The 21,450-nt window shown below is 44.3% G+C and overlaps 3 protein-coding genes and 1 long non-coding RNA gene across 5 annotated transcripts in view; 2 read left to right on the forward strand and 2 right to left on the reverse strand.

Annotated features, from left to right (window-relative positions):
- smg1 (SMG1 nonsense mediated mRNA decay associated PI3K related kinase) overlaps window positions 1-5,359 on the forward strand; it is a 32,840-nt gene extending 27,481 nt beyond the window's left edge. For both annotated transcript variants that reach the window (XM_083566717.1, XM_083566718.1), the window contains exons 52-62: window positions 276-432; window positions 509-698; window positions 806-1,278; window positions 1,358-1,495; window positions 1,582-1,914; window positions 2,031-2,258; window positions 2,377-2,588; window positions 2,982-3,082; window positions 3,235-3,411; window positions 3,588-3,694; window positions 4,065-5,359. In XM_083566717.1, coding sequence (XP_083422843.1) covers window positions 276-432; window positions 509-698; window positions 806-1,278; window positions 1,358-1,495; window positions 1,582-1,914; window positions 2,031-2,258; window positions 2,377-2,588; window positions 2,982-3,082; window positions 3,235-3,411; window positions 3,588-3,694; window positions 4,065-4,142 — 2,194 coding nt within the window. In that variant the 3' untranslated portion in view covers window positions 4,143-5,359. The remainder of the gene's footprint in view (window positions 1-275; window positions 433-508; window positions 699-805; window positions 1,279-1,357; window positions 1,496-1,581; window positions 1,915-2,030; window positions 2,259-2,376; window positions 2,589-2,981; window positions 3,083-3,234; window positions 3,412-3,587; window positions 3,695-4,064) is intronic.
- Window positions 5,360-6,483: 1,124 nt separating this feature from the next.
- On the forward strand, window positions 6,484-17,097 carry arl6ip1 (ARL6 interacting reticulophagy regulator 1). Its single transcript, XM_083566778.1, has 6 exons — window positions 6,484-6,756; window positions 8,299-8,432; window positions 9,170-9,289; window positions 12,295-12,412; window positions 12,899-12,983; window positions 16,206-17,097. The coding sequence occupies exons 1-6, from the start codon at window positions 6,721-6,723 to the stop codon at window positions 16,322-16,324; spliced, it is 612 nt and encodes a 203-aa protein (XP_083422904.1). The 5' UTR covers window positions 6,484-6,720; the 3' UTR covers window positions 16,325-17,097.
- On the reverse strand, window positions 8,298-10,943 carry LOC310740259. Its single transcript, XR_014537610.1, has 2 exons — window positions 9,901-10,943; window positions 8,298-8,516 (listed from the first exon to the last, which is right to left on the reverse strand). It is a non-coding gene; the product is annotated as an uncharacterized lncRNA (long non-coding RNA).
- Window positions 17,098-17,334: 237 nt separating the features above from the next.
- On the reverse strand, window positions 17,335-21,243 carry LOC310740600 (uncharacterized protein). Its single transcript, XM_083567461.1, has 5 exons — window positions 21,123-21,243; window positions 20,154-20,238; window positions 19,912-20,079; window positions 19,639-19,840; window positions 17,335-18,857 (listed from the first exon to the last, which is right to left on the reverse strand). Exons 1-5 carry the CDS (start codon window positions 21,131-21,133, stop codon window positions 18,745-18,747), a joined length of 579 nt encoding a protein of 192 aa, XP_083423587.1. The 5' UTR covers window positions 21,134-21,243; the 3' UTR covers window positions 17,335-18,744.
- Between the last annotated feature and the right edge of the window lie 207 nt (window positions 21,244-21,450).

Below are 21,450 nucleotides of genomic sequence, written 5' to 3' on the forward strand. Positions count from 1 at the left end.
ACAGATCCAGCGATCAACTATCGGCACCTCGATCTCTATTGATGACTAAGGGACAATTTAGTTATAAAACCAACCTTGATTAAAGGGCCGTTCCAATTAATGGGCCGTCGTTTGAGGACAGCTGGTTTAGTCGCTCAGTGAATAAAATGTTGAGTTCAAATCTCAACAAAGCCAAGCTGCGGTCTTATTACAGAATCTAAGGACTTGGTGAGGCACATCACGTGAACGTTAATAAAACGCTTAAAGCTTGTTAACCTGGGTGTGTATCTCCTCAGGGTTCTGCGTGTCCAGTACTCAGAGCTTATACAGCCTCGGAACATGGAGGGCTCCATGCAAGACACGCCTAAAATGAGTGCAGGACAGATGCTCCTGGTGGCCTTCGACGGGATGTTCGCTCAGCTGGAGAGCGCTTTCGGGCTCCTCATAGACAAGGTGACTCTCTTTTGGAAAGCTCTGGCATCGTCACGTGACTGGATATTTTATGTATTTATTTTTTAATCTCCTGCAGTTGAACTCCATGGACGTTCCTGCTGCGTGGAGGAAGGTGGACGTGATCCGGGAGGCTCGTGCCACGCAGGTGCACTTCTTTGACAGCGTGCAGACGAGGCAGGTCCTGGAGGAAATCTTCTTCCTCAAGAGGCTGCAGACGATCCGGGATTTCTTCAAGCTGTGCGCCTCGTTCGCTCAGACACTGTCGGGTAAAAAAAAGAACAAACTGCATGATGAGAATTTTTTTTAATCAGCTCGTGTGGTGTTTTTCTGTTTCCAGCCTAAAAAGAATAATCCAAATGAAATAAATATTTAGGTACCTGCCCTTCTCCCACTGACGACTCCCCGCTGTCTAACGGCCCCGTCTCGTTGGTGAAGCCCCTGTACCGCGGCTCCACGGTGGTCAGTGAGGACCAGATGTCGCGCCCCATCAAGGCGTTCACGGCGGACTTTGTAAGGCAGATGCTGATGGGTCTACCCACTCAGGCTCTGGGTCTGGCTCTCTGCAGCGCCCTCTGTGCTCTCGGCACAGACCTCATCGCTCAGGTCGAGGCTAAAGACTTCGGTGCGGAGGGAAAGGTGTCTCTGGATGACCTGTGTAAGAAGGCGGTAGAGCAGGGCGTCCAGGCGGGACGGATCTCTCAGCTGCTCCTGAACAGAGCCACGGTGCTGGCTAGCTCCTACGACACGGCGTGGAAGAAACTGGACCTGGTGCGACGTCTGGAGCTCAGCATCGACGCCTGCAAGGTCAGCCTGCAGAGGGCGCAGCTCCACATCGCTATGTTCCAGGTAAACATCCAGCAGTGTCTCCATTGATCATCTCTGTGTAGTGTGATGTCTCTGATGGACCTCATGTTTTCTCTTACAGTGGCAGCACGAGGACGTTCTCGGGACTCGCTCCCAACCCATGACAGTCAGCCCTCCGCCTCGCTCGATCATCCTCAGCAATATGAAGAAGAAGCTCTACAAACTCAGCCAAGATGATGCGGCCATCACTGGTGTTCAGGTCAGACATTACCCTCCTCCTCATCCTGCATTTTCTCATCCCTAACGTGTGCATGTTCTGGAATAGTTTGTTTTGCGCTTCTGTAGGAGAAACTGGCGTCGCTAGAGGGCAGCATCGAGCAGAGGTTAAAGTGGGCGGGCGGGGCAAACCCGGCTTTAGCCCCCGTCCTGCAAGACTTCGAGAGCACCATCACAGAGCGGCGTGCCCTGGTGGTGAAAGAGAGCCAGCGCACCACTCAGGTCACCTTTCTGTGCAGCACTGTGCTCAACTTCGAGAGCCTCCGCACTCGTACTCCCGAGGCTCTGAGCATGGACGCGGCTCTGTTTGACCTGGTGAAGCGCTGTCAAGCCACGTGCTCCTACGCCGCCCAGTTCAGCACCTCAGTCTCCTCTCTAGAGCTGCAGCTGCTCCACAGACTGGTGCGTCCTCATTCTCCGTTTCTGATTGGTTCAATAAAACGCTCAAGAATCCGTACTGTTACACCTTTTATAAAAAAATTGTGTTGCCATGAAAATGCCCATGTGTGTGTGTGTAGAGTCCTGTGATGGAGATGGCCATCGGTGCCCCCGAGTGGTTAGTGTGTGCTCAGAAGCACCTGTCTCAGGAGATGGCGAGTCAGAGAGCGGGGCAGGAGGAGCACGAGCAGCAGCTCGACTCGGTCACTGAAACCCTGCAGCTGCTGGTGGACACCATTAAAGGCGTCCTGTCCAACCACAACCGCCTGCTGGCTGATGTCAAGCACCTGCTGCGTGCCATGGCTAAGGTGTGTGTGTGTGTGTGTGTCGTCCTATTTGTCTTTGTCTTTTGCTGTCTTTGTTTGTGTGTAACTGCCCTGGTGTGTGTGTGTGTGTGTGTGTGTGTGTGTGTGCATGCGTGAGCAGGATGAAGAAAGCGCTCTAGCAGATGGAGAGGAAGTGACATACGAGGGCAGTGTGCGTCAGTTCTTGTGCGAGTACAAGGCGTGGCAGGACAATGTGCAGATTGTGCTGTTTACGGTGGTGCAGGCGACTGGGCAACCACGCAGTGTGGAGCAGGTGGAGCTCCTGCAGGAGATTCCCTCCACTCTCAAGGAGCTCAAAGGCCAGAGCCAGAGGTGACACACACCTTACATTCACACACACACACACTGTTCACTCACTTGATTAGGAACGTCTGCTCTTTCAAACGCGTAGCATCACAGTACATGAAATCATGCAGATTCGGCGCAACTCACACCATCCATGACTCCTGATCTCCTGACTTTCCTCTTACACGCCTCGTGTGTTTATACACTCTACATTCTCTATAGCCTCAGAAGGGTGGAGCTTATGTTCTTGCAATATAGCCTTATGGAGGTCGGTGCTCCCTGTGACTGTGCGTGCAGCCACCTTTTGGCGGATTACAAAACTTCTCTTAATCTTTCAATACCGTACGTCATTCGGTGGATCCTTATTGGTTGTTCAATATTTGTGTCTCACGTGTGTGTGTGTGTGTGTGTTTCCCGCAGCGTGTATAATGTGTTGGTGGGATTTGCATCTCCCCTGGTCACAGACAGAGGAAGTGAGTGTGTGAGCCCTACATCGACCATGCAGACGAGCTTCGCCGCCGGTAGGAGAAAGTGTCTTTCTGTAAACTTCTAGATCTTGGAAAATCCTCCTCCATTCTGTCTCATTGTACATGGTCTTCTGTGTCTGTTATTCTCCTAAACTCTATAAAAAGAGTGTTAGTGTTTCTCGTAACGTGTGTGTGTGTACATGCAGCGGTGCGATGCAGTGGCGTGAAGACGCAGCCTGACAGCATGTCTCAGAACGCTCGCAAAGCCCTCCCTCGTAACCTGGGGACCCCGGCGGACACGCCGCCCAGCGCTCTGCTCATCACCAACAAAAGCCTGGTCCCGAGCCCCAAGCGCACAGTCAGGGACCCCAAAACCGGGAGAGGTGCGTGTCCCCTTATTATACATCATTAAATAAATCTGCATGCTGGGAAGGAAATGAAACACCTGAGATTCGAATCATTAACCTCTGTAGAAAGATCACTGATGTTCAGGATGATGTATGTTGGGCACCTTATGAATGTTCACCCCCCCCCCCCCCCTTCTTCTTCCTTCCCACAGCTGTACAAGAGAGGAACTCGTACGCTGTGAGCGTCTGGAAGAGAGTAAAGGCAAAGCTGGAAGGGCGGGACGTGGACCCGAACCGGAGGATGAGCGTCACCGAGCAGGTTTTTATCCCCTCACGTGTCGTATTAAAATACAGCCGTTTACCGTCTCGAGTTTTTCTTCTACAAATATTTAAGAGCCTCTTGTGTGTCTGCAGCAGGTCCACTCATTAATGATGAAGCACAGATTATTTATTTACAAAAAATGAACATGTAAAATCATTAAAAATAAAATGCTTAACTTTTAAAAGAATATTACATTAGTTTTATTAAAATTTAAGCTGTTTAACACGTTGTATATCGGGGGTCTCTGCCCCATGTCTCTTTCCTTGAACGGGAAAAAGTTGAAGACCCCTGAACTAGTTTTTAATTAATATATAAAAATTATTAAACGGTGTGTACTTACGTGTGTGTGTGTGTGTTTAATGTGTAGGTGGATTACGTCATCAAGGAGGCCACGAACCTGGACAACCTTGCGCAGCTGTATGAAGGCTGGACGGCGTGGGTGTGAACGGGGACTTCCGTGTTTGTTCACTTCGGTTCCAGCGAGGGTCACAAAATCCACCAGAATCCACCTGGGGTCTGGGGCATCGGAGCCACAGAGCTGCATGCGGGGGAAAAATAAAACGGGGGTTTTGGTTGGGGGTGCGGGGGGCGTCGAGGCCCCTCCCGTGCGCCCACACGGGACCTCCCCCCTCCTCCTCCCGTAGCACTGCAGCAGATCCAGCCAACAACAACGACACGATTCTCGGATCTGCATCCGTCTCCCCGTGAACAGGGGAGGGGGGGTGTGTGGGGGGGATGAGGATGAGGAAGATTAAAGATGAGGCTCTTCCTGATTTAACAACCCCCTCTCTCCCCCTAAACTTACCCCTGCTTCATGGCAACGTCTGTCAGCTATCGATAATGAAGCTTTTATTTAGACCACGAGGCTCGTCGAGCGCCACTCCTCCGGACTTCATTTAGGAGACGGTGGGTGGGGCCTCAAGCTCCTCCCTCTCATCCTCTGGCCTCTGTTTTTGGATGGCTTTATCGAAGGGTGAGGTTGGGGCAGGTGTACACCCAGAGGCAGCGGGGCAGGTGTGCCAGGCTTTAAAGTTGGGGGACTCCATTCAAAGCCAGACGGCCGACGGCGGACCTGCGAGTTCCTTAAAATCTTTATGAATCTTTCGATCAAGACTTTGTTTTTCCTCCCCCCCCCTTTTTTTTTTTCTTTGGGTCAAAACTTACTTTATGAACCTCAAGTAAAGATTCAAATGTTCTTGGGGGGAAATTGAATTCGTGTTAGCGTTAAGCCTGAACATGCGGCATGCATCAGGCTGAGAAATGTTTCTTTAAAACGACCAAACTTTAGAAAAAGTGCAGGCAAAAATCCAATCTGATCATTTTGTTCTAAAAAAAAATTGCCTTTAATCATTTTTTCCCCTCTTTTTCTCCTTCTCTTCTTCAGTATGCATCTGTTGTGTATTTGTAGGTATTTGGTGTTGTTCTCTCCCTTCTTTATTAGCTGTTTAAATTAGCACCCTCTTTCGGCTTGCTTGTGGAAAAAGTGTCGTTGCAAATAAATAATCCTCACTTCGCCTGCGTTTTACTGATCTTTATCTCGTTTGACCTTTTAGTCGGGGGAGGGGGCTTGAAGTGCATCAGTGATGTGGTGATGGTAGAAATGTTTTGTCTCTTAATGATTTTAATCTTTCGTTTGATTAATAAATCTAGATTTCAACTGAAGGAACTTGTCCAGTTATTTATAATGGACTGCACAAATTTGTTTGAAAAAACGCAATAGTCAGAAAACGTGACGATTCAAACCTGAAAATGCGGGTCGAGTTTGTGAATGAAATGCTTACAGCTGATTGGATGAGACGTTGATCACTCCGGATACTTCAGGAAGTAGGAAATTGTGCATTTTAACGTTTGTGCGTGTACGGAGTTGTGCGTTCGTCATAGACTGGTTTCCAATCCACTTTATGTATATTTTGAGGGACAGGTCTCTCGTCCTATCAGTCGATTTCTAACTGTGTTTTTGCCACGGTGTTAAAAAGAAGAAAAAACAGCACATTTCACATCCTTCACGCTGTAGCAATTATTAATGGAAAATGAAGTTATATTTAAAACAATTTTCATAAATTATCAGAATTATTGGATTTCCACGATCCCTGCTCCGTTCTAATCACCCGGAAACCATGTTCTCCACTGGAAAAAGTCCACTATGTTCCTGTAAAGGTTGGAAATCAAGAACCATGAAGATGGATTTGGACTGTTATGATTATAAAAAGTCTCCTGTGACTGTGTGATTATGAACAGATTTACACTCCAGTCTAAGTCAACATTTACAACTTTTTTAACTTCAACACTGAATTCTAATGGACATGGTGGGGGTGAGGATGAGGTTCCCTTTTGAGTCTGGTTCCTCTCAAGGTTTCTTTTTCAATACCCTCACAATCATCTCTCTCATTAGGGATAAACTCGTAGGGATTGATTTATTAATGTATATATGAATAGATGGACTATATTTCAGTAAATCTATTGAATGGTAAATATATAGATATTTTAAACTATTCTCAGTTTTTAGGAGACAGAACACTAAATATGAACTAAATGCTGATATCTATAACACATGAATTAGGCAAGGAACAGAAATGAATGCAGTATTGAACATTGTTGAGGTACAGAAGTGTATTCTAGAGTAACCGGCATCATCCTTGTTTATTGAGTTGCAGTGCTTTAATTTAGGACTTTTGTATCGTCTGATGATGATCGCGATATAGTGAAAAATTGCACAAATGTAATTTTCTTTAAGACTCCTGTGCAGGCTAGGCCATGGCGTCATAGTAACGCATCATCATAAGTCAGGGGCGACTTCCTGTATTGATTAAAGTGATGTGCTCAATGAGACTCCTGCACTGCAGAATCCTGACCTCTCCAAGATGGCGGCGCAGGTGACGTAGCGTGCACTTCCGCCCTCACCGTGACGTCTACACATTTTCAAACAGAAACAGCCGTTAACGGTCCTTTGCCAGAAATCAGCAGCGGCGACGGGAGCGCGCACAAGAGCACACGAGAGCGCGCAGTGAAGCAGCAGCGGAAGCATGGCGGAAGGAGACAATAAAAGCGCTAATTTATTGGTGAGTTCGCGCTGGTTGCGTTTTTGTCTGTTTTCTGTTTTATTTGATTTGTTTAAGCGAGAATAAAGGATTCAAAACCTCTTTTAGACAGTAGCAGGTAACGTTACACCAGCTAGCTGCATTGCTAACCTTATTTACTCCTCACACCGGCTAGTTTAGAGCTAGCTTATATTTGTGTTTGTTGTGTTTAGCGCTTTCTAGCGAATTTAATTTGTAAGCATCGACCCCTAAATGAGTTTAATTATAATAACTAAGCTAATTAGCTAACTGTCAAAAAGAGGGTAGTTTCTCAGGCCTGATATTACATCTGAAGTGACGTCACATCCCATACAACACTTACAAACGCTAATTTTTAATCTTTTACAATCGTATTAAATGTTCAGCTGTAAAATACTTGTAAATTGTAAGTATATTATAAACGTAACCCAGTTGATGTCGCACCTTCACCTAATGACAGTTTCGGCTCATTTCAGTGAGTCGGATCACCCGGCTCGGCTCACCGTGAGGAGTCGATTCTTTAAGTCTTTAAACGACGGGTTGTTTATGGCTTCAGTTACTCACTGAACAGTAATTATTTACACTTTGATTAACAAAACTTCATACTTTAGACTTTATACCTATTTATTCTACACTGGTAGTTATAAAATATGATTAAAATCTAGTAACTTCTGTGCTTTTATTCATGTTTGCATTACATCACATCATATATATGATTATAACGTGTAGCAGAGCAGCTGCTCCCATTTATATAAAGCATCATTAATGACACTAAAGGGTTAATAATGTGACATAAAACTGATTATTCAAAGGAAGGAAAAGTTACTGCCGATTTCCGGAAACACGAGTCGACTCCAAGTTCAGAGTCGACTCCAAGTTCAGAGTCGACTCCAAGTTCAGAGTCGACTCCAAGTTCAGAGTCGACTCCAAGTTCAGAGTCGACTCCAAGTTCAGAGTCGACTCCAAGTTCAGAGTCGACTCCAAGTTCAGAGTCGACTCCAAGTTCAGAGTCGACTCCAAGTTCAGAGTCGACTCCAAGTTCAGAGTCGACTCCAAGTTCAGAGTCGACTCCAAGTTCAGAGTCGACTCCAAGTTCAGAGTCGACTCCAAGTTCAGAGTCGACTCCAAGTTTAGAGTCTTGTAAACGGAATCTCACCAAAGTAGATCATTGTGAAATAGATTTTTATGTATATTTTTATTTCTGCAATAACACTTGATATTTAACACCGTATTTTCCTTTGTTATTATAAATTGATATTTAAAGAAAGTGAAATAAAGCTGAGAAGATGTTGTGGAATTTTGTAATCGGGGTCTGGAGAGAGTGTGAACGCTGAACCCATGGCTGCTGTAGTGATTAATAATAGTCTGATTGTTCTTGAGTGTTTCGAGCACATGACCACAGGACTGCATGTTCCTCCAGCACTTCTCACATCCTCTTTATTAACGACCTTTCTCTTCTGGAGGTCGGCGCTTCTCTCGCTGATCTTCGAGTTCCCTGACGCGCTTCTGCTTGGCGCTTATCCACGTGTCACGTTGTTGTTGCAGGCTCAGGAGACGTCTCAGCTGGAGGAGCAGCTGCAGGGATGGGGCGAGGTCATTCTAGCCGGGGACCAGTTCCTGCGCTGGGAGAAGCCCTGGTTCCCCGCCGTGCTGGTGGGAGGCACCACCGTGCTCTTTCTGTGAGTACCACAATGTAGAAGACCACACCCTAAACATCTGATCCACACTGCACTCCTGAAAGCTGCTTCTGTCCAACAGGTCACCTTAAAGAACCAAATGAGCACTTGGAGGAGCTCGCTCTCTTTCTCTCGCTCTCTCTCTCTCTCTCTCTCTCTCTCTCTCTCTCTCTCTCTCTCTCTCTCTCTCTCTGTAAGTTTTTAGTGTCAGGAATAGGATTTAATATTTTGTATAGATTACAATTTTCAGTTCCACTTCCTGGGTCCACCTTTTCTTTTATTTGTGTATAAACCTATATTTATATATTTGTACACGTCTGTGAGGACCGAGCCGGTGATTCTGTCATATAAACGACAGACTCCAGGACGTGCCCCAAAATGTGTAACTCCAAAAACGCTCTAAATTTCTGAAACCTGCACATTCAAACCCCTCGTTATTACTCTGAGATCTTTAATGTAAATGTTCAGTGTTGCAAGAGGTTTCATATGACTCTTTATATGATCACATAAATGGTGCTTTAAAGTGGTGCTTGAATCTGGTGTTCATGAGCGAGTGGGAACCCTGTTATACAAAACCCCAAAGAAATCTTTCAGTGAATATAAAAGCACTAAGTGACTGCAGGTTGAGGAACTCATCATTGTAGTTTGTTAGTTGATGCTTTGTGTGATGGATGGGCAGAAGTCTGAGATGAACCATCACTAAAAAGTGTTCTTCACTACTTCTTCCTCCTCCCTGACAGACTGATCTACTCTCTGGACCCGTCTGTTCTGACAGGACTGTCCTGCACCGTCATGGTTCTGTGCCTGGCTGATTACCTGGTGCCCACCCTCGCCCCACGTATCTTCGGCTCCAACAAATGGTTCGTCCTGTCTCCATCTCACACGCTCACCACAATGACTGAATGTTCTCATGACAGGTGAACTTTACCCTGAGTTTTTCTTCTGTTCGGTCGCAGTGAAGAAGCAAAGTGAGGTGTTTGTGTGTGTGTGTTTGTTTATTGGTCTGTAGATGAGATCACACTCTGAAGCGTCCGGATGTCACACTGCTCTGCGTTATCTCTTTTCACAATCACTAACCACATTATGAGACCAGCTTCAGAAGAGTCTACACCAGTTCCTTCTACAGTCAGACTGTGTGTGTGTTTGCTCGTTACCATGGATACCACAGTTAAAAATGTGTGTAAAAAAATTCTCTGTCTCTGTCTCTGTCTCTCTCTCTCTCTCTCTCTCTCTCTCTCTCTCTCTCTCTCTCTATCTCCGCCTGTCTATTAATCGATCCGTAAGCCAGACGTCTGCGAGCTGATGTATGTAGAAGAGGGCTGATGGCATCCGAGTTCCCCCAAAAGCATTACACTGCAGTGAAGTGGGCGGGGTTTTACTTCTGCGTCACCTGATTATCATCATAGCAAATCACTGCTCATCACGCAAGTGTTCTCGTATAAAAGCCTAAGTTTTGACCCCCACGTCTTACCGAGTCGGCGCTCCGGACGATTCATCTCCACCCCTCCCCCACTGTTCATCTGAACAAGCTCAGGGCACAAGAGTTTATTTTAGAGCCCCGGCGTGTCCTCGTGTCTTGACCTGTTTTATATGGTCATGTCTTTCGTCCAGAAATAAACAGTATTCATGCTCAAGTTTCAGATAGTAATGTTGCCCGTGTGTGTGTGTGTGTGAGAGAGAGAGAGTGAGAGAGAAAAGTCCAGCTCCTTTTAACAGACAGGTGAATGTTAGTCCAAGGAAGGAGATAATAAACATCTGCGTGTAAAATTAAAATGATTTATTCAACGCAGTGTTCTTTCTGAAACCCTTCCTGTGCTTTTCTTTTCACTTTACTGCACAAGTTTCTGCTTGCAATTCTGGCACAAATGTCTTGTGGGTGATGGGCGGGGCTTAAAAATGTTTCCCTCTCATTGGCTACACAGAACTCGATCAGGACTTTAGTGGTGTGAATTTTGAGAACTTTCTCCAGGAGGTGATTGTTTAGGTAACAAGTCAAACGAGAAACAAATATCCGCTAATAAGTGATTTCTACTCCTAAGTCCGGTAAGTGGAGACGTGGCTCAGCCCACCCAGGAGAATGGAGATCACTATGGGGTGGTCTACTGTAACTTTGTGAATTTATTCGTAATTGTATAATTTTGTCGTATTGCTGTAGTCATCATCTCTATTTATTGGATTTCTTCATCCAGTGAGAGTCGAGCAGTGTTTTAAGCTCCGCCCCACACAAGGCCCGAGTCATAACTGTGCATGTAAACTTGAGAACTCCTGAGTTGACTGTTTTCAGTTTCAGTGTTTTTCTGCATTCACACTGTTTCTATTCCTCATGTCCCCTGAAAAAGTTCAGAATCTGTTCATCTCGTCAGATGCACCTTTTTTTTGTACAGTAATTAAATAAAGTCTATAGCAGTGAAATGATAAATATGTAAATATATGTACAGTAATTAAATAAAGTCTATAGCAGTGGAATGATGTCTAGACACTGTTTTAAATGAACAGCCAGTAGAAGGTTATACGTTTATGGCATTGAAAAAATGTGCAAAAGCAGAATAACCCAGTCCATTAAATATATATATATATAAATGTGAAATATGAGTGAGGATGCACAGTAAACTGTGTGTATAGATACAAATCTATAAATAAAACAGTGCAGATGTATAGAGAATGAGGGCTATAAAAATACTATATGAACAACTGTACAGCAGTTACTACAGTGTTTCTACAGTGATCTAACGGTGTAGTAGTGTGAGTTCAGTAGTGTGATTTTGATGGTCGATGGAGAAAAGACGGTCCTGAACCTGCTGGTTCTGGTGCGTATGTTCCTGTAACTCCTTCTTGAAGGAAGGAGATTAAACAGTTTGTGACTGGAATGTGAAGAGTTCTTGATGATGTTGTGAGCTCTACACAGACATCTGCTGTGGTAAAGGTTCTCAGGTAGTTGGTTGTCAGTGACGCGTTGGGCGATTTTGAGCAGTTGAATAGTTTGTTAGATTTCCCAAAAGTCCACAATGAGCTCTTTAGCCCTTCATGATGCCGGTATTCAGAATGAGGGTTGAAGATACCCGTTTCCCCAACCTAACAGACTGAGGACTGTTTGGTGAGAAAGTCCAGAATCCATCTGCAAGTGGAGGTGCAGATACCCAGGTGACTGAGCTTAGTGATCAGTACAGTGGGGAGGACTTTATTAAACGCAGAGCTAAAGTCAATGAACAGCATTCTGATGTAGGTGTTGTTTTTATCCAGGTGGGTGAGAGCTGAATGAAAAGCCATGAAAACTGCGTCCTCTGTCAACCTGTTCAGACGATAAGAACTGGTGTGGGTCCAGTGTAGGTGGTAGACCCACAGTGAGGTGATTCAGAACCAGTATCTTAAAGCACTTCATAACAATGGGGCTGAGTGCAACTGGGCGAAAGTCATTCAGGCATGCGACAGCTGAGTGCTTACGCACTGGTATGATGGGTGTAGTCTTCAGGTGGGTAGGAACCATGGCTCGGGCCAGTGACAGGTTAAAAATGTCAGTGAAGACCTGTGCTGGTTGTCCAGTGCTTGTTCTGAAAACATGTCCAGAACAGAATTCATGAATTTATTTATTTTTACTATTCAAATTCCTCCTTCACTTTCATTTCAAAAAAAGGTGTGTGTGTGTGTGTGTGTGTGTGTGTGTGTGTGTGTGTACGTACATATATCCTTTATTTTTAAATCCATCCGTTGAGTAATTCAGTCTTTGAGCATCAACACTCTGTAACATCACAAAGCTTGAACACTGATAATTGATCACTACTGGGTGGTGGTGTATTTCTTGTTACTATTTACTTCAGTTGACTGCTGGTTTGTGTGCTGATCTGGTCTTGGTTTTGTTTGTGTGCAGGACCACTGAGCAGCAGCAGCGCTTCCATCAGATCTGCGGGAACCTGGTGAAGACCCAACGCCGCATCCTGGGCTGGTGGAAACGCCTGTTTGCCCTCAAGGAGGAGAAACCCAAGATGGTAAACACAAGCTTCAACTTCACACTATAGATCTGTAGGAGATCAGACGAGCAGCAGGACCTACAACATACAGAACAACTCTCACACAGCCCAGTGCACTGTCTACTGCAGATCCCTGGGATGAAAAAATCTACCAAATCTAAACGAGTTTAACGAGCTTCACTGCGGGTAAACACAACAGAACAGTCGTGTAGATAAAAAAAAAAGAATTGACAGGAAGTTCCTCCAAACACAAACGCAGGGTTTCCTGTGCTGTATTGAACTTAACAAAGGCCACATTTTAACTCAATGTTTCATCTTCATGTTCTACAGATATTACAGGTTATTTATAGTTTAATTCAGTTAAAACAAAATGACAAAAACAACTATTGCACCTTTTTAATGTTCTGGGACGTGCTGGAGAACATCTCCATCATCAGTGTTCTTCTGAACCTCAGCTCTGTGTGCTACAGTTCTTCACTCCAGAACTTTTTCATTTCCTACCAGTACTTCCTATCGGTGATCAGCACTCTGGTGGTCGTGGCCTGGATCGGGCAGCAGGTCCATAACCTCTTCCTGACCTACCTGATGGGTACGTATACGGTGTGACAGCACCACGCTCACCTGTCTGCCCCGCGCTCTCACCTGTCTGCCCCGCGCTCTCACCTGTCTGCCCCGCGCTCTCACCTGTCTGCCCCGCGCTCTCACCTGTCTGCCCCGCGCTCTCACCTGTCTGCCCCGCGCTCTCACCCGTCTGTAATGTTCACCATTATTTATTTAATTATTTTCCATATACAGTGAGGAAAATAAGTATTTGAACACGCTGCTATTTTGCAAGTTCTCCCACTTAGAAATCATGGAGGGTCTGAAATTGTCATCGTAGGTGCATGTCCACTGTGAGAGACATAATCAAAAAAAAAATTCAGAAATCACAATATATGATTTTTAAACTATTTATTTGTATGATACAGCTGCAAATAAGTATTTGAACACCTGTCTATCAGCTAGAATTCTGACCCTCAAAGACCTGTTAGTCTGCCTTTAAAATCTCCACCTCCACTACATTTATTATTCTAAATTAGATGCACCTGTTTGAGGTTGTTAGCTGCATAAAGACACCTGTCCACCCCATACAATCAGTAAGAATCCAACTACTAACATGGCCAAGACCAAAGAGCTGTCCAAAGACACTAGAGACAAAATTGTACACCTCCACAAGGCTGGAAAGGGCTACGGGGAAACTGCCAAGCAGCTTGGTGAAAAAAGGTCCACTGTTGGAGCAATCATTAGAAAATGGAAGAAGCTAAACATGACTGTCAATCTCCCTCAGACTGGGGCTCCATGCAAGATCTCACCTCGTGGGGTCTCAATGATCCTAAGGAAGGTGAGAAATCAGCCCAGAACTACACGGGAGGAGCTGGTCAATGACCTGAAAAGAGCTGGGACCACCGTTTCCAAGGTTACTGTTGGTAATACACTAAGACGTCATGGTTTGAAATCATGCATGGCACGGAAGGTTCCCCTGCTTAAACCAGCACATGTCCAGGCACGTCTAAAGTTTGCCAATGACCATTTGGATGATCCAGAGGAGTCATGGGAGAAAGTCATGTGGTCAGATGAGACCAAAATAGAACTTTTGGGTCATAATTCCACTAAACGTGTTTGGAGGAAGAAGAATGATGAGTACCATCCCAAGAACACCCTCCCTACTGTGAAGCATGGGGGTGGTAGCATCATGCTTTGGGGGTGTTTTTCTGCACATGGGACAGGGCGACTGCACTGTATTAAGGAGAGGATGACCGGGGCCATGTATTGAGAGATTTTGGGGAACAACCTCCTTCCCTCAGTTAGAGCATTGAAGATGGGTTGAGGCTGGGTCTTCCAACATGACAATGACCTGAAGCACACAGCCAGGATAACCAAGGAGTGACTCTGTAAGAAGCATATCAAGGTTCTGGCGTGGCCTAGCCAGTCTCCAGACCTAAACCCAATAGAGGATCTTTGGAGGGAGCTCAAACTCCATGTTTCTCAGCTACAGGCCAGAAACCTGACTGATCTAGAGAAGATCTGTGTGGAGGAGTGGGCCAAAATCCCTCCTGCAGTGTGTGCAAACCTGGTGAAAAACTACAGGAAACGTTTGACCTCTGTAATTGAAAACAAAGGCTCCTGTACCAAATATTAACATTGACTTTCTCAGGTGTTCAAATACTTATTTGCAGCTGTATCATACAAATAAATAGTTTAAAAATCATACATTGTAATTTCTGGATTTTTTTTTAGATTATGTCTCTCACAGTGGACATGCACCTACGATGACCATTTCAGACCCCTCCATGATTTCTAAGTGGGAGAACTTGCAAAATAGCAGCATTTTGCAAGTTTTCCAAACATTTTCTTTATTTTATAGTAGAATAGTTCCGTTTTTTTTTTTTATGTACGTATTTGATTGTTTAATATAATTATTTATATCCCAATAGTTCACAACAGTTTTAGAATTTTTACATCTTTTAAATTGGATATTATTTTTTTCTTTCTTTTTTTCAAGTAGTTTCAGGGTTAAAGATTAAAAAGTGCAGAAGATCTCGTACACACACTCGTACTCAGCATGGAGTTGAAAGAGGGTTTATATGTGTTTATAGCCGTGTGTGTGTGTGTGTGTGTGTGTGTGTGTGTGTTATGGGGGGATTGTGGATTTGTAAGTCACAGTGTGAGTGATTTGGTATGTGGTGTGTTGGATCACTGAAAGGTGTGTATGTGTGTGTGTGTGTGTGTGTGTGTGTGTGTGTGTGTGTGTGTGTGTGTTATGGGGGGATTGTGGATTTGTAAGTCACAGTGTGAGTGATTTGGTATGTGGTGTGTTGGATCACTGAAAGGTGTGTTGGATCACTGAAAGGTGTGTGTGTGTGTGTGTGTGTGTGTGTGTGTGTGTGTGTGTGTGTGTGTGTGTGTGTGTGTGTGTGTGTGTGTGTGTGTGTGTGTGTGTGTGTGTGTGTGTGTGTGTGAGAGAGAGAGAGTGTTGAGTTAAAGAGCCTGCAGTATGTAGGGCAAGAGAACAGAGCCAGTTCAAAAATAATCTCTACATGACCCAGCATTAAAGAGGGACAGTGTTCAAAACGGTGTCGCTCAGAGCAGGGGGAGGGGGAGGGGGCGGCACAAACTGATTTGTGGGCGGGGCTACATGCCAGCTCAGGCTATGATGTCACCAACGCAGCTTAAGATCACTTGCTTCCATTCCAATGTCATAAAACACAGATGTTCCTAAAGTGTCTTGATGTGCATTTTTATTTAATGATTTAAAATATTGTGATCTGCACTGAAGGGCATCACATTATCACACTGAGTGGTGAAGTGAAGAACACTGATGATCTTCATCATGGCTCCTGTTAGTGGGTGGATTTATTTATTAGGCAGCAGGTGAACATTTTGTGGTCCGATCCAACAGACGAGCTCCTGTAGCTCAAACTGCTAAAGAAGTTCATGCAGTTTAGGCTTCTTAGGACTCATGCTGGTTTTTTCTCGCTCTGGTTGAAGGCCTCAGTGATTTCAGTGTGATTCTGATCGGCGAGTTTCGCGAGGGCGTTTTCAGCTCCTCACACACATCGAGTTACAATTCGGGTTTGACGAGCCGCGGCGTGGCCTCCGGGGCGAGACGCTGAGATTCGCACGCTCCTAAATCTCCTTTCTTTGTGTGTGTGTGTGTGTGTGTGTGTGTGTGTGTGTGTGTGTGTGTGTGTGTGTGTGTGTGTGTGTGTGTGTGTGTGTGTGTGTGTGTGTGTGTGTGTGTGTGTGTGTGTGTGTGTGTGTGTGTACACAGTGAACTTCCTGCTGCTCCTGCCCGGCCTGAACCAGCACGGCATCATCACCAAGTACGCCGGCATGGTGAAGAGGGAGGTCAACAAACTGCTCAAGCAAAAGGAGAAGAAGAACGAGTGAGAAGAAAGAAATGATTGAGTAGGATGAGTAGTTTGGATTTGCCCCTGAAATGCATTTAAACAACAACCCAGACCACTAAAGTCCCTTTAGGCGAAGCTTCATAAATATATAAATATATCGAGCTCTAGATTTAGGCTTAAACCCAAGCGTTCTCGTGAATTCTCCTCCATTCAGCAATCGCTCACGTCTGCGTGTTCGTGGTGTACGAGTGCTTCAGAGCGCACGCTGCTTTAATTCCCTCTTCTTTTTTTTTTTCTTTTTTTTTTTTATATATATATAGAAAAGCGTTTGGGCTCAGAAACATGGATGTAGATTTATTTTGTTGATGGTTTGAGATTGTGAGCAGAAAATCGTACTCTGGAATGATTTGGATTCTTTATAGGGTTTGTGCGTGTTTTTGTTTTTTGTTTTTGTGAATGTTTGAAAACTGCACTGAAACCACCGCAGGAGATACTGGAGCGTCGTGTGTGTGTGTGTGTGTGTGTGTGTGTACACATCCTGAGACCTCCCTCCCTGTGTGAGGACTGCAGAGTCGTACTGCTGTTTGATTCTCTCTCTGTCTCTCTCTCTCCCCCCCCCCCCCTCCTCCTCACCTGTGTAAATACACACCTGTCCTATTTTCCCCCTCTGAGTCTGTGTGTTATGTCCATGTAAGCGTGTGTACGTGTGTGTGTGTAACGTTTCCCCTCCAGCCTCTGGGGGAGCCGTGACACTTCGCCGTCTGCGTTTCTTTTCAGTTTAAAACCTTAATAAAAAATGAAAGAAGCTCTAAAGCGCCGTCTCGCCTGCCTTTTATTTCCTTTAAAACCGTTCGGTTCACTGTCACGCCGTTTTAGTGCCACGATAAAATATTTACGATCAAATATAATATTCTATAAAATATTCTGCTCAAGTAAACGTTACTGTAAATGCATTGAAATGTGACCAGATTCACTCAGTACAAGCACAAAGTCGCTCATTTATCATTACTTATTTATTTATAAGTGGGGGGGGGGGGGGGGTTTGTAGTGTAGTTAAATAAGGACACGGATATAAATCTCAAACTAGTTTTTTATATTTTTTATTAAATGAACACCTTTACAAATTATCGTGCAAATACACGTCATCTAAAATAGTCACGTCAGTCCACGACGTGTCTAAGTGTTCTGCACTTTCACAACAAAACGTCATTTACCACCATTTTTTCCCTCCTGCGTTATTTCTGATTGGTTTATTTATTTTACTCAGTAATTGATGTGATTTTAAAATGTAATTAAATGCAACAGTTCAAACATTAAAAACTCGCATTAAAAGTAAAAGTGCACAAAAACAATTACAGTGACACGAGTAACTGTTACTTTCCACCGCTGTCGAGAAGAAAGTGGAAATACTTCGACTGTATTCTCGAGAATGAAGTCGTAGTAATAATTTGAGAAAAATCGCAGAATTGTGAGAAGTTTCGCTGTTTTTTATAAAAGTACATCCACAATATTACTCCGACTTCATTCTCTCCTCCGTCTCCTAAATGAGGATTTGATTAAATCCTACTTTAGGTTTGAATTTATTTAGCAATAAGGAAATTCTTAGTCTTTTGGTGCCTCTGGACGGAGTAATAATCAGTGCACGGACACTGCAGCGGTTCTGTAGGAAACTTCAGACGGACGTTGTGCATTCAGGGTCTGGATATGGTTACATCAGTGTGCTGTTTGAACAGGAGATGATGTTTCACAAGAGACTATGAGGAGAATGATCAAAGAACTCGACCCTGTAGGAGATAAACACCAACGTGCTCGATGACTCCCAATCTTTAATCCGAGATATTTCACATCAAAATCTACACGGCTCTGGTCCTTCATTCTGATCATCAGGCTGGAATCAAATTTGCTCCTTAAACGTTATTTCAATAAGGATTATCACCACTAATTGGACCCCCATCGCTCCATGGTGCTTTAGCTAAAGGTTGGCATTAACAAGGACCATCATATAACATGGAGCACTTTCCAGCATGCTCATCCTTTCTGCTGAAGTCGTGAGGAATCCACACGCGTGTTCACATTGTTCACCCGCAGGCATAGTCATGATGTTTTTAAGGGATGGATCGAGTCTTGGAGAAATGCAGCCATTCAAACGTTTCAAAGCTCTACACAGACTGTGTTTACGGGCCGTGGAGTCTCTCAGCAACGCTCCATCACCTGGTGCTAAATCTGCTGACGTTGTGTTTCTTCTCCATTGGTTTGATTTAAAGCAAAGTAGAACTGGATATGAAGTGGATCATCAGGCTGTGTTGGACTGACACTGAGATTTTCTCCACTGTGGTTGGTTTAAACTCTTATTGCGTGACGTGACGTGTCCTCCTTGTTTTTCCAAGAGCACAGGGACTGAAATCATTTACTGCACTTTTAACTTTCTTACTCGAGTTTTTCTCGGTGACTGTAAAGCAGTCAGTACAGACGCAGTGCGGTGCAGTCGTCCTCCCACCGCCGGCTCGCTCCCATCTTACTCACAACATGTTTCTTCTTCAGCTCCCTGGGACCTGCTGGAGGTCTCTCCTCTCCTGTAAAAAAAAACACAACTGAATCAGTAACTGCTTTAATTCAACCCCTGCGCTAAAAAAATGTATCCATCTCCATCCACCAATCTGTCCATCTATCCATTTAATCAATTAATTTATATATATATACTGTATATATCTGTCTAGTACTCCGTTCTGCACTCTGATTGGTCAGGAGGTGTTTATCAACTCTGTGTAAAAGCAGCTCCATGGAGGCCCAGAAGAACAAATCAAGCCGAACATGTCGCTCGAATCATCATGCTACGACTTGTTGTACGAAGAGCGCGATCACTGGAGAAGGACATCATGGTTGGAATAACAGAAGGAACAAGGCATAAAGGAAGACCAGCAGCTCGATGGCTACTACAATTACAGTACCAGTGAGAAGACCCTGGCAGAGCTAACCAGACCAACATGATCGAACTGCCCATAGATTATTCATCCATCAAGTCGCCATTCCTCGAGATCGAGCTGAAGACCAATAATAATAAGAGCAGCTCCGGCGGGTGCTTCTGGTTAATTATCTCGTAAAATCTCATCTCCATGGTAACACCCTGTTCACAGAGACGTTTACCGTATCGATGAGACGTAACTATTTTCATGGAAGGAGTCTCCAGTTTTAGAAGTAAAGCTGTGATTTACTGTTCCCTGTTTTACAGCCGTAACTATAAACGGATAAAAACGAAATTTTATTGTGCGTTTTTAAAATCAGAACTAAATCGCCGTGCTGGTGGAATGAAAGCCTGCAGGATGGAGGTGTGTGGAGGAACGCTGTGTTTCTCACCTGTGAGGATGTCATGTCGGTGCCAGCACGTGGCTCGACCAGAAGCCTGCTGGTCCCGAAGGCTCGTCTCCGCAGCGCAGTGATCCGAGCGATACGAGCTCTTGTACGTGGCGCCCCCTGGAGGATTGGTCACTTCTTTCATGGCCTGACTTTGGCGGTTCAGAGCCCGGTTCCTGTCTCTCAGAGCGCGCAGAATGTCGGCCTGCGATCATCATACGGGTCAGAGGTTCTGTTCTGGAGACATAACGGTTATAAGGTGTTATAGTGTCTTACGGGTGTGATGTCTTTGGGGCAGTGGACGTCTCTGGAGTGTGTGGAGGACAATGTGGAGCCCTCAGAGATGTTCCTCAGGTCCAGCTTGCACCGATGCTGTGAGGGATAAGACGGGTCTCTCAGGTAGAACACCAGCGGCTGGGCGTCTTTGCTCCTCCCACAGAAACTCTACGAGAGCAAGCATGTGGTAAGAGGAGATGGAGGAGTACAGGTCAGGGAAGTGTGGTGTGATGTGTTCCCACCTCGATGTGTGTTGTGGAGTAACTGGTCTTCTGATCTCCGAGAGAGAAGGTGGTCTGATGCAGCGGTCGTCCCCTAAAAAGCTTACTGTAAATAAACAGTCTGATAATTACATTAGAGCTAATTTTCAGTCCAACTATCCATCCATCCATCTGTCAAACTATCCATCAATTAATCCAGCATTTGTTCTATTTATCCATGCATATATCCATCCATCCATCCATCCATCCATCAATCCATTAATATTTCCATCTATCCATTAATTAATCCACCAATTTATCTATCAATCTGTCTATTCGTTTAGACAACAATCTATCTAGCCTTCGATCTCTTCATATATCCACTCATCTTTCTATCTATCTGAGGATATATCCATATATCTAGCCATCAATCTCTCTTCATCTATTCATCTATCCAATATTCCATCCATCCATCCATCCATCCATCCATCATGTCTTTAGCAGTGATAGGAGTCTTTATTACAGAAGTTCCTCCACATGGCCGAGATCAACTCAATAACATGGGAAAATTCCAGGTGCACTGCCGAACAGGGAAATGTGATCAGAACACTGATAAACTCAGTCCCGGTTCTGATCTCAGTGAAAACACATCCGACACACCACAAAAACCCGAGTCGGATTAGGATCAGACATGTTTATGTAACGAGAGAGAAGATTTTTATGTGTTTATATTATTTTATATTTGATATTTATATATAGATATAAAATCTTAGTTATTGTATATTATTGTATTTATATACTTAAGATATATGTATAATTATCTTATCTTTTCTCAATTAAAGTAATGCAGTTTCAGGGTCGGAAAAGAAAAGCGGGATTGTGTCATTAAACATAATTGTAAATAATAATAATAATAATAATAATAATATTAATATTAATTAATGAATAAGATGATGTTTTCTGTAATGTTTATCAGAATAAAGTGAATGTACTTTCTCTCTCGAGTCTTACCCTGGAGCCATCCTCGAGTGTTTTGGTCATGTGCTCACGGTGCTGTTGCCATGGCAACATTCAAACAAAAAAAATTTTTTTAATTACAAATATAAAGAACTTTAGCAGTGTTTTTTTTTTTTTTTTTCTTGGCGTGTGACGAAGACGATGATGAAGAAAAGTTTCTATTAAATCTTCCTCGGGGTTTGTTTTAAACTAAATTAATTTTAAAAATGGCGTCGTGTGTAGTGCACTACGGAGGGCGCAGGAGAATGTAGTGGACATCCGGGGTAGTGCACTTATACTAGGGGATAGTGCGGGGTTTAGGACACGCCCCTTTTACACTCGA

This window comes from Silurus aristotelis (assembly GCF_946808225.1).
Source record: "Silurus aristotelis genome assembly, chromosome: 17".
NCBI lineage: Eukaryota > Metazoa > Chordata > Actinopteri > Siluriformes > Siluridae > Silurus > Silurus aristotelis.

Excerpts from the sequence above, each read along its gene's own strand:
- arl6ip1 (XM_083566778.1), top strand. The coding sequence starts at position 6,721 with ATGGCGGAAGGAGACAATAAAAGCGCTAATTTATTG. Across the intron at positions 6,757-8,298 it reads ATAAAAGCGCTAATTTATTG|GCTCAGGAGACGTCTCAGCT; the intron begins GTGAGTTCGCGC and ends TTGTTGTTGCAG. Across the intron at positions 8,433-9,169 it reads GGCACCACCGTGCTCTTTCT|ACTGATCTACTCTCTGGACC; the intron begins GTGAGTACCACA and ends CCTCCCTGACAG.
- LOC310740600 (XM_083567461.1), bottom strand. Across the intron at positions 20,080-20,153 it reads ACTCCACAACACACATCGAG|AGTTTCTGTGGGAGGAGCAA; the intron begins GTGGGAACACAT and ends TTGCTCTCGTAG. Across the intron at positions 19,841-19,911 it reads GCCCCAAAGACATCACACCC|GCCGACATTCTGCGCGCTCT; the intron begins GTAAGACACTAT and ends TGATGATCGCAG.